Here is a 12214-nt window from a genome sequence, read left to right as displayed (position 1 = left end):
TGAACGATCCTCTCTCAAATCTGCATGGGGTATAAAAAAAGCTGTTTGCACCTTGCAGCTCTCTCTCACTCTTTGCAACCATGCGCCCATCTGTCTATCGATCTCCATCCTTTTAGTTTCAGCACTACGGACAGCGTCGTGCCTAAACACCCATCCTCTACCAACACATTCTCACCCCAATGCGTCAAATACTGATGCATGCTCAGCCCTCTTACACTCAGTTTTGGACGTGGAAGGGAAATTATACCCTCGTTTCATGCATTGGTGTCTTTTCAAAATACATTTCCATTTTCGTAGGAAGTTTCTTTTAGGCAACAAAACCATTTAGTTAGATTTAGGAAGAGAGCATGGTTGATGTTAACTTCACTGACTCACGTGACTGATCAACTGGAAAAAACACAGTGTCAGTCACACACACACACACACACACACACACACACACACACACACACACACACACACACACACAAAAACAATTGTAATCTCAAGGGACTGGTTAAAAAATGTTTAAGCAGGGTACCAGCGCTGCCTCTTTTGCATGCATACATAACAACAACATAAAACACATTGTGTACTGTATACATTACAACTCTGTCAGAGTTATTACATTATCTGAACTCATCACCCTAAGTCTATTTTCCGAATGCGTGGTATCATTCCTCAGCTTAGATGGAGGTAAAACAGTGGGAGGTGGTCCTGCCTTTGCAAAGAGTGAGTCTCGATAGGTTAATTGCATCTGGAAGACTGCTCGGTGACTAATCAGGTCTGATGTGATGCATTGTTCCCTTGCCGCTGCAGAGTCGTGCCTGGTGTCAGACGAGCTGCTGCAGTACCGCCACTATGCATCCAAGCAGCTGTTCGATAAGGACCTGACCGATGAGCAGGAGGAGGAAGTCCTCGCCCAGTTCGCAGCGCTGGATCCAGAGAAGAAGGGTCAGGTTGAATGGTCCGACTTCCTTTACTTCGAGTCTCTGACGGTGTTGCGGAAGTTTCGCTCAGAGGTAAAGTATTAAGAAGAGGAAACAAGTTGCATATATTACTTGCAAAGCAAGGAATCTCTGTCTGAATGTGTGTGTGTGTGTGGCGGGTGTATTGCTTGGGACCCAAGGACATGCCAAGTTGGTGCAACCTGGACATGTTCTATATGAATAAACAGTGTTGTGCAAGTGCAAGTTGACGCTTCACAAGAGCTCGTTCAATGTTCAGTTCATAGCTCAAAATTATGAATTTCAAACCAAGTTCACGGTCCCGAATATGAACTAGTTCATGTTCATTTTCTTCTGTTTTCTTGTTGTAAACTGGTCTGATGCTACGTCGTTTAATAAGTCCTTCAGACTTCTTTTCAGCACCTGGTCCTGCACCACCAGGCTCAGGAACAGCTTCATACCACAGGCCTGAGACTCTGAGCTCATAACTGAGACACTTTATCTCATACTTAACTTAGTGTTTTACGAAGGGTTTACATCTCTACCATTAAGAACTAAGTCGAGCATGTCTTCTGCAGCTCATTGACTGTAGTGCATTTTTGCTTTTTGATGCAAGATATAATACAACCAAACAATTGTCTCCTTCCGAGCGGGAATGGGCTCCAAACGGCCACGCCCCAAACAGGCTCTCCACTAGTAATTATAACAGAACTTACACACTCCCTGACTTCACTACAGCATCCGATGACGCCCTGAAAATCCCCCCAACCACCTGACATAAAAGTTTCACTAGGCTTTGTCGGGAGCTTTGAGAGAAAAAGACTTTCTCAAATCGTGACCATAGTCAACCTACAAGAAAAAGAGAATAATGCTTAAAACGGTCTTTCCAGCAGAGACAACGTTATGTAACTCTCTCTGTCTCACACACACACACACACACACACACACACACACACACACACACACACACACACACATGCACACCCGCCCACACTCTTGGGCTGCCTCCCCCTCTGGTTGCATTTTCTCTCTGCTCCTCTCTCCCAAATTAATCCACACCTTCCGACCAATCAGAGCGCAGAATTTGACTTTGCCATGATGTGACTCAAGCTCACTGTGTTTACATTCTTTCATTCACACCGTGATGCAGATCAGCGGAGGGATGAGATGGTTTACCGTCGTCTCGCTCCTCAAAAAGAGACTATTGTCTTGCAGTCGGTCACAGCCGAAGTATTGCTGTTTGCATTACTGTGGCAGAGATCAGCAAAAAACAGCATGAATACTTGCTAATCAGCCTTGTAGAGAACGCAGTAACACAGGTCAAAGACTACTTCATGTTGAGGTTAGTTTGATTGTAAGACTCCGAGGCAAATGCTACATAAAAGTTGGCTTACATCCACCTCCCTGAATCATTTTTTTTTCACTTCACAACAGTTTAAAATGTGTGCTTTGGCTTGACTCTGGGGGTAGCATGGGGTAAATCAGCACCAGCAGACTATGTCAGACAGTGCTAATGTGATTGATGGGATTAAGGTCAAAGATATCGGAACTAAAAAACCTTTTCCAGGTTCCTAAATTACAGCAGTGTAAAAGGGGAAGGGGATTAATATGGGTAAATCAAAACTACATTGTTTTTTTCTAGAACTCAATGGTGCGCCTGTTGACTGCCAAGGAGAGAAACAACGCCCGGTCAGTGTTCCTGGGTCTGGACCTGGATGAAGACGGTGTGATCACAAGAGCAGAATGCCGCCAGGCCCAGCAGTCCTGGTTCCACAAGCTCAACAAAGATTCGCAGTCTTGCAATGTGAGGTGAGCGCACCAAAAGAGGGGTCAGTGTATCCCAACAAGACATAGTGAAATTCAAAACCCTAAGCATTAGTTTGAACCCTTTGAGGAAAACATAAGTATTTCATGTCTAGACTGAGATAAAAGGCACACGCCTGTGATCAAGTCTGGCAGGAGTTTTTGGAGGAGTGAGGATCTCATCTGTATGCCAACTGCAGCTGGCAGGGGGGGAAAAGAAAAAAAAAAAAGGTTTGGCTGCTTAGGGAGTAGAGACTGTCAGAAAGAAAACTGGAATCACGATAACAAGCCTCGTTCTTTCCTTGTGACATATTCTTCCTCTGGTCGACATAATCCCCAGTAACAGCGTTAATTTTGATTGCTTTGCAGATGACACACATCTTTACTTGCCCAATATGTTAAATGAGGAAATCAGTCTTCTGTGTTTTCAGCATCAGAGATGGACAAAAGAAAAGTTCAGTGTCAATTCAGTGGTTAAACCTAATTGAACTCAGAGTTTATACTAAATACTAATATTTTTTTTCGCACTATATCTCATATATGTTATGTAACATAACAGCGCAAAATGAGATCTTGTATGACTTCCTTAGAGCTGCATTTGTGTCACATTTTGCACTCATCTGCATTTACATTCACTTCTGTATTTTAAAACATTACTATTAATACTTTCAAGAAACTACTACCACCAATAGAAATATTAAGAGAAATTCATAATTAGTTAAGTTACTTTATATTTTTTGCCGTTTATTAAGTTTCACACATCTATTTCCTACTACTTTTTGTAATTATAAGCAGCTATAATCAATCATTTTCTGTATGAAATGATAATGTGAAAATGGGCTGCTCGTAGCGATGAACCTACAGAGAATTATCACTGAAGATCCCCTCGATTTCATGGGGCTTAATATTTAATTTTAGCTCATTTAGCTGTCTGGCTGCTACATCACTGTTTTGGTTCAGACTCACTGCTCCCATAACTAGCCGGTGAACATAATGAAGCATTTAGCAGCTGAAGTACCAGATATTTAATTCAGCTGTTGGTAGAGACCAAAACCAGAGCTAATAGAGAATACATTTTGGACTTACATTCACCAGGTGGATGTAAACACGAACCCGAATGAATAGTACTGTTGCTCCGTAACTGCTGGATGTGTAAATAAGCAACCGTCAGCAACTTAAATGGTTGATGATATGTCAATGTCATGTTCGTGTGTTTTCCCTGGCCAAAAAAAACCCCAACCAGTTTCATTACCGTATTGCTAAGATGGAATGTTAATGCGTCAGCATGCCATTTATTTTGTTAATCTACACTGATAAATTCACTATAAGGAGAAAGGCCTCAAATCACAACCTGAACCATTTATCTAATGTATTTGGCCAAAGTGCTCGGACTTCCGATGAAGGGAGTAACGTGTACTGTCTGTCAACGAGGCATCAATACGGTAGCTTTTAGAAATTAACCATTGCAAAGTAAATCTCATCTACGTGGATCAGGAACTTTAAATCACACAACGCTTGCAGGGCTCTATTGCTACAGCTGTTGACTCTGCAGTCTTTGAATGCAAAACATAAAACTTATTTTAGCTTTAGAGATGGAGGAGGATAATTAAAGTGCATTCTTATACCACTGCAACATTCATTGATTACATCATTTGTATACCATCAGGCTTTTTTTCCCCAAGATGTGAAAAGGGAGGACAGTATCTATACATGAAAACTCAAATATTTCAACCACCCTGTCCTGTAGTTTTGGCGCTGGTCGCATTTATAATTCAACGCGTCCTCTGGCTAGTGCGCCCAATCACAACCCACAGCTGTGACCCTTCAAGTATCTGTTTTGAATACAATTTCCCCAAAGTCAGGCAGCACAGAACTTGACTCGTCTACCTCCCTCTCGCTCTGCGCTGTAACGAGACACAACGCTCTTTCTTTGTCCCTCTGCAGCTCTCACCTCAAACACTTTACTGAAAGAATCAAAGGTCTTCGACTGGCACATTGTCCAGTGCAGAATGCAATAAATGCTCAATGTAGCCAGTTACCCCAATCATGTTAAAAGCACAAAACTAATGCGTTTCATTCAATAATGCATTCTGTGCTGCCACATGTCATAAGCGTGGCACTTAGTTGTCCACCAGTTTGATGCCGAGTACGACGGAATTCCTGCTTTTAATAAACTGTCACGTGTTAGATTGATGAAGCTGGTTTTGCTTTTGCCTGAAACTCATTTGAATTGTGATCTTTTGAAGCCTCTTGAAAGAGACTCAGTACAGAGCTGTTTGCACTTTTGCTTCGGCTGAGATCGATTAATGCTGACATAGCCATGGGGTCTGCTCACAATAACTAAAACAAACCCTGCAACTAATACAACCTTTTTGTTCATAGCAGATCAAAGGAGAAGGCAAAATATTAGATGCATTTCACAATATAACGCAATCCGGTGCAACTCCACCGCAAAGTACAGCCTTGAAAAATGAATCAACAGCTGAAAAATAGTCAGAACAAAAATTTAAAATTTAAATAACCTTCAAAAAAAGCTCTCCTTGCTGGATGATTGTTGTACTGGATTGCATTGTACAGCTGTTGTTTTTATAGTGTCCATCCCTTGTAGTCTCTATTTGATATATATTATTTATGGCAGAAAATGCTATCCGGAATCACACTCAATAGTGCATATTACATGGGATATACATTTAAAAAAATAAAATAAATAATATATATATATATATATATATATATATATATATATATATATATATATACTGTATGCTCTTTTATCAGTTTTTATACTCACAGACAGACCTCATCAGAGTAGTGATGGAAGGAAAATAAGCTCTGATGAGGTCACATTTGTTTGTACTCTATGTGTGTATGTGTGTGTGTCAGTAGTTGAAAAAGTACACAAGTATTACCAATTTTTTTTTCAAAATATCAAAATTGTAAGTACTCATAACGGAGAATGAAACCTTTGAGAGTGTTACTTTTATTACTGCGTATTATTGCTAATCCATTTGTAAAGCAAATTATATAATATCCCCCTTTGGAATGCAGTGGAGTACAAGTATGACGTATCATTAAATGAAAGTACATTTTTCTACTGGAATAAATTTACTTTCCATTGTTGTTGTGCGTGAACTGTGTGTGTGTGTGTGTGTGTGTGTGTGTGTGTGTGTGTGTGTGTGTTTGTGCATGTGCTTGTTACTGCTTATAACCTTATTGTGCTGTCAAATCTCCTCTGCTGTACCATTTCCATCCCTCTCACCTATTCAACATGCGGCATTCCCCCACAGACTCATGGGACTCTGCTCTCCTATGAATTGTGGGTGAGTGTGACTCAGCACCGCATGGCTTGCCTCCTTTTTCCTCACCTCAGCACCCTTGAACACCCCTGTTATCCTCGAGTGTTCTCAGACAGCCCCCGCCGTTTCGATTTCATTCGGAGGTTAACACCTCGCTCGTAAAAAAAAAGAAGAAAAAAGCGAGCGTGCATTCAGCAATCAAAGATGGATGCATCCTTGAATGGAGTTTAACGAGCGAAGTGTGAGCCCTTCATATGATTAGGTCTTGTTATGCTGAGGCGTAGATAAGATTCAGGCCGGCCTCTAATTATAGGGATCAAAAGAAAGCCTTTTGTTCTCGTCGGGGGAGCTTTAAAAGCCTCACTTATCAACATAAGAGGACACTGTGGGCCAAAGGGGTGCGAGTGTGCGCTGCGCACAGTGTGTCCATGCTTCACGTTAAGATGCAACCTCATTTGTGCTCATTAGAAAGCAAATACAAAATCAAACGAGTCAGAAAACTCCTTTTTTGATCGCAGGGTTATAAACCTTCACAAGCTACAGTGTGAGGGTGAAAACGAGGGTTTTTCAAGCAGCTGTCAGTTAGAAGAGATTCTATCCGACTCTGAAAACTCATGACTCCTGAGGTTGTGGAAGACAAGTCGTCTCGGTTTCTAGTGAAATGGAAAGTGACGTTGGCTTGCTCCACAGTGTTTTCTATAACCTACTGTGTTTGATTTGGCTTCAGAAAGGAAAATCTACTTAAAAAGAATTCACATTGGGTTTAAAAATGTATTTTTGACTGAAAACAGTAGATTCATTTGATGTCCACTTTCTCTCTTACCATTGGCTCAAATTAAGCATCGTCTCCTGAGGAATAAGAGCTAATAAGTTGATCTCGAGTAAAGATTTTTTTCGTCATAATTCAGTCCCCATAGCGATACCTGGGCTTTTGATATCGTCCAATACGGAGTACCGATCCAATGCCAGTGTTTAATTAATAAGATGTATGCCTCACTGTGTGGAAGAGACTAAGGCAACATCAGGCTTGACTTAAACATTGTTAACTAACTTCTTAAAGCAAAATGTATTAAATAAATAGATATAAATGTACTGATTTCTTATTTATAACAATAATGTCATCCATTATGAGATCGGCTTATTGTCACCGTTATCCTATCAAGCTATGCGAGACTGAAAACAGTGATGTCACCACATGATGCTTTTTAGGGACTCGGCCTACAGACAAATCCGTTGGCATAACTGCGTTAAAACTAGCAGGAATGACTAAATAACTAACAGAAATGTGAAAGAGCTCTGCGCTACAAGATATGGAAGAGATAACCAGGTTGTTGGCTCACTATTGTATCACTCTGTCTCTACACTGGGTGGTTTCTGCTCCGTTCTTTGTGGCAGCATGCCACTCAGAATGCGATCCAAACAAAAGGATTTGATGGAGATTTATGGGAGTTAAATTTGTTTTTTTGGAGCAGAGACTTGTGACTTTTACTTTCCAATTTCTACAAAGTTGAAGTTAACTGTTGGAGCAGCTGACGACGGCACAGTCCACACAAGACTTCTTGCCGTCTGTTAAAACTGGACCGAATTTTGTTGATTTTATTGCCATCTGATGACTGTATTTTAACCAGTTCTACACAATCTCTTGGACAAGAGAACTCAGAAAGTAAAATCCTTGAAACTTTAAACTTGAATCCTTCACACACATTACTGTGTTTTACAAGGCGTTACAACTGGCGACTTGTCTGCTTCTTCCTACAACTCAGATTCCTCCAAATATTATGAAGTACTGACTAACTCTTTGGGTTCACCAATATCCCATCCAAATAAGTTTTATTTGGATTCAGGAATTACGGATGCGGATCAGAAAAATGACCTAATCTTCCATTAAAATCACTATCGGTCTTCACTTGTTCACAAAGTTTGCATGCTGTGCATTTTCCCAAAAAAGAAATTCCCTTGTTCTTCCCTTTTTTTCAGAGCAAGGAAAGTCTTGTCTTTTCATTGACTGTTCTTGTAGCCTTCTTTCTAACTGGTTCTTTTCTGTCCTTTGTGCAGCATCAGTCATGTTGGCCCCATGTGTGAGAGCAGTCCAGCCAGCTCTGGCAGTGAAAGGAGCAAGACTGATGACAGCAGGTTTGTATGACTCTTGTATTTTAAGTGTATTCATTCAGAAATACATTACAATACCACAGACATAGACTATAAGAAGTAGCCACCATGGATTGGATTATCGACTATGTTTTTGAAGCCTCAAGTTTGACATTTTGACTGTCGCCATCTTTGTTTTTTGGAACCAGAGGGTGGAGCTAAGTACAATCAAATGCAAAACACGACATTTTGAGGTGACCAAAATATTACAATGAACTTACATGAACTGAAAACAAACTGAAAGGGTTAAAGTTCCAACACAAAAACAAGGACATGTCTGTGGTAGCCACGCCCTAAAGCATACTCTGATTTATTATTAATTTTATTCTGAATGGGACGATAATTTACGTAATGAACATCATGCTGTATTGAAGAAGACTTGAAACAAACCATTGAGACCATAAACTCATGTTTACAATGTTTACTGAGGTAATAAATCAAGAGAGAAGTAGAGTCATTTTCTCATAGACTTCTATACAATCAGACATCATTTTTCAACTGGAGAAATCGCCCCCTCATGGCCATTAGAAGTAGGCAGGTTGAAGACGCTTCCGCATTGGCTTCACTTTTCAGACCCGGAGGTTGCCACCCGATTACAGCCTTGCATTGAATACCAATTTGGTGAAGCGCTCCTCTCACGGCTCTTGCTTCTAACAGGCTTCACAGGCCTGCTGTCTCCCTTCAGCAGTGAAATTTACATAAACTTGTTAACCCTAGTAGAATAGGCCTTTTCCCACTGGACCAGCCAACATAAAGCTGTGCGGTGTCCCCGCAGCGGTCCCCGCTGTTTGAAGACAGTGAGCATTTCGTGGGCAGAAAAAAAGATTGATTTTGAGCCAAACGACCTAGAAGACTGCAGCACGGACTTGCTGCTTCAGGCTTCGCTGTCCCTCCAAATGACCTGGAACTCTGATTCAGAGTCACCAGATAATGAAGACAAATCCTTTTCGGCATTTCAGGACTTCTGAGACTTTTCTTCATACCACATCACACAATTTTGCAATAATTGCAGTTCATGCACCAGCACTTCATACAGCGACTACAGGGAACCACAATTAAAACGAGAGGTGCACGAGAGAGTCATTTTAAGTTGAATACTAATTAGCAGAGCATGCAGACAGAGGTCTGTTTTTATATATTCATTTTCAAAGCAGCATGAGGCAAATTACAGCAGAGCACAGGCCAGATACTTACTATAATGATATTACCAAATTATTTTTGAATGCACGGTTACTGTGCTGTAAAGTGGTGTATGCTGTGTAACACCTGGACATGTTTAGTACGGTTATCATGAGCAAAACCTAAGACACGCACTGTAGTTTTCAGCATATATTGCTACAACCCGAGTATTCAATGCATTTAAGGGGACAATTTCACCTGTAGATAAATACACATTTGGTCCACTATGTTGAGTATTTCGGCACCTGGATGGTGTATAGGATTGACTCAATATAAGCTACAGTGCACATGTTCTTTGTTATAAAGGAAACATCTCACCAAGTGCAACAGTGTGGCTCATCAACTACGTTTACATGCACTAAATATTCCTAATAAATTGGCTAATAAAAATTTATATTTTGTTGGACAGTGTGAACACAGCCTCCCTCTTTCATTCCTTCAACCACCTTCTTTAAAAAGGTTAGCATAGCGTTATTTGCGTATATCCAAAAACCTGTTATCTTCATGATGCTTAAAAGTACGTTGGTTTCTCTTTCCGACCAGAAATGTGGGCTTTTCTTTTGGCCATGCATCTCGACTGCAGCTTTGCAAACTATTGGTTAATTGGTTAGTGTTCAACACACAGAGCTGGTCGTAAACAGGAAAGAGGCCACGTGTCGCCATAAGGAACACCATTGAGAAGCATATTCCGAATGCGCTGTATACATGTCCAAAAAAATGCTCCTAAAACCTGAATATTTTCGGCATATCCCACATGTCTGTATGTATCGGAAAATGCTCCATTTGGCATAAGGCCTAATTAAGAATATCCAAACAGAATATTGTGATATTCTGAATAATAGTGTGCATGTAATCACTGATTTTATTAGTTTTGGCAAAATGGAGCTCAGTGGCACATAGAAGATATATCAGGCTTTGGCTACAGACGCCATACTTGGTAGTAGATTCAATTCATTGTTCGTTTTGGTCTTTTTCTCTTTTGACAGTAAGCAACATATTGAAAGTATAAACTATAGTCAAACAAGCAGCCTTTTCTCTGTTGTTCTGCTGTTGATGTAAATGAACAAAAACTCTCTTCATCCAACAGGCCAGTGACCTGGGCAGACTTTTTAAAGGAGAGTGCCATCTACCTATTGGCTGCGCGGCCCAATAGTTCTGCCATGCACATCCGTGTGCCTCTATAGTCCAGGATCCTCCACTGCACCCCAGCAGAGAGAGAGAGGGGGAGAGAGAGAGAGAGAGAGGGAGAGAGAGTGAGAGAGAGAGAGAGAGAGAGAGAGAGAGAGAGAGAGAGAGAGAGAGAGAGAGAGAGAGTGTGTACCCTATACTCTACAGACGAGCGGAGGAAGATAGACGCGGTGACACGCAAAGGGCGACTGAGCGAACTGGATGAAGCACTGAGAGGCGGCGGATCAAAGCATCGACGGAACCTCTCCCTCCTCTGCGTCACCCCCAACCCCACGACTCCACGCCCCCGCTGATCGACACGCCGACGACGCAAGCGACAGCAACCGCCATAGGCCCCACGACTCCCAACTAAATACTTCTGACAAAATGTGAGCGATAAAAGGGACGGGGAAGAGAACAACTCGTCGGCCGATTTGGAAAACGTTGAGTGTAGCAATTGCGCGTACAAATCAAAGCTCCCAGGATGCTCGCACGTTATTAAATGACAAATACCACACACTGTTTGGCCCTCCAGCTGCATAACACACCTCTTTCCATGCGGGTACGTCAGCGTGACAGGCTGTTACTATTTCAATTATTCATTCCTTCGGGCCTCATCCTGCCCCTAATAATTGTTCCTTGCTGCTGTAATGGGATTGTGTTATTCACCATCAAAATTGTTAGTCACACCACACAAGAGGCACGTGCAAATTCATTATTGGTAGTGTTTGACAAGTGGATAGACTTCTGTGGTGGAGATTAACCCCCGCAGCTGCCATTCTCTGAACGTATACCAAAACGGGAATGAAAAGCTGTCCGCGTAGCTGATATTATATGAAGAACTGCTAATCACGCCGGTATAAATTATTATTATGCATCAAAATAAAGCTGTATTTATTCCTGTATCCTCCGATGTATCCTCTGTTTATCCCCAGCCTCATCCAAGAGTCTATGTTCTTCCGAAGTACTAACCGTGAAAAAAAAAGGGACGTGAGCGTTAAAGACGTGCATATACTGCCATATAGTAGATTTGGTTCCCGTTGCGCTCAGAGCTGCGCTTTGACAAGGTGGGAACATCCACCCTCCTCTTGTAGTGTCCTTATTTGCACTGTGGGAACGAGGAAGTGGATGGGCTGCTGTGTGACATGATAACTGTCAGGAAAAATGCTGAAAGACAATGGGTGATCTGGCGCAAGTGTTTGTCCTTTGTTAATACAAGAAGCACTGTTAAAAATAAAACATGTTAATGGGAAACACGTGGTGGGGATTCTATAATGTTACAGGTTATACGACAATTTAAAATGCACATGAAAACTGCCCGTAGAATCACTGGAAACGTGCTGTAACCAGTAGAACTTCATGTATTGTTTATGCCATGTAATGACGGGTCTACAGTATGTCTTATTAAATAAAGTATGGTTATGACATGAATCGTGATTGTCTGAGGGATATGTCACAGTGCTGAAATAAATGCATGGCATCTGATCTCCTTGAGAATCTTGGGTTTCGTTCTTTTCTCCTTTTTTTTAAACTCCAATGCCAACCAACAAAAAAAGAAAGAAACATTTACCAGGGATACCACAATATTAATAAGGATATTTCTCCACAAACGATACATGTGAAAATATGGCAAATGTGTGTACGATTACATATAAAATAACACATTGATGTTCAATTCAATAGCTAATTACTATG

The 12214-nt window shown here is 41.2% G+C and overlaps 1 protein-coding gene across 2 annotated transcripts in view; it reads left to right on the top strand.

The window, feature by feature from the left end:
* The window catches only part of phf24 (PHD finger protein 24), a 34022-nt gene extending 22018 nt beyond the window's left edge, over positions 1-12004 (top strand). The window contains exons 5-9 of one of the 2 annotated variants that reach the window (XM_068705959.1): positions 799-1001; positions 2569-2735; positions 6017-6049; positions 8081-8158; positions 10440-12004. In XM_068705959.1, the coding sequence (XP_068562060.1) occupies positions 799-1001; positions 2569-2735; positions 6017-6049; positions 8081-8158; positions 10440-10536 (578 nt within the window). In that variant the 3' untranslated portion in view covers positions 10537-12004. The remainder of the gene's footprint in view (positions 1-798; positions 1002-2568; positions 2736-6016; positions 6050-8080; positions 8159-10439) is intronic. The other variant, XM_068705960.1, reaches the window with a different exon arrangement.
* Positions 12005-12214: the final 210 nt, after the last annotated feature.

This window comes from Cebidichthys violaceus, unplaced genomic scaffold (assembly GCF_023349555.1).
Source record: "Cebidichthys violaceus isolate CVI_PGR_0920_01 unplaced genomic scaffold, fCebVio1.0.p SCAF_12, whole genome shotgun sequence".
Lineage (NCBI taxonomy): Eukaryota > Metazoa > Chordata > Actinopteri > Perciformes > Stichaeidae > Cebidichthys > Cebidichthys violaceus.
This window is presented reverse-complemented; position numbering and strand designations above follow the sequence as displayed.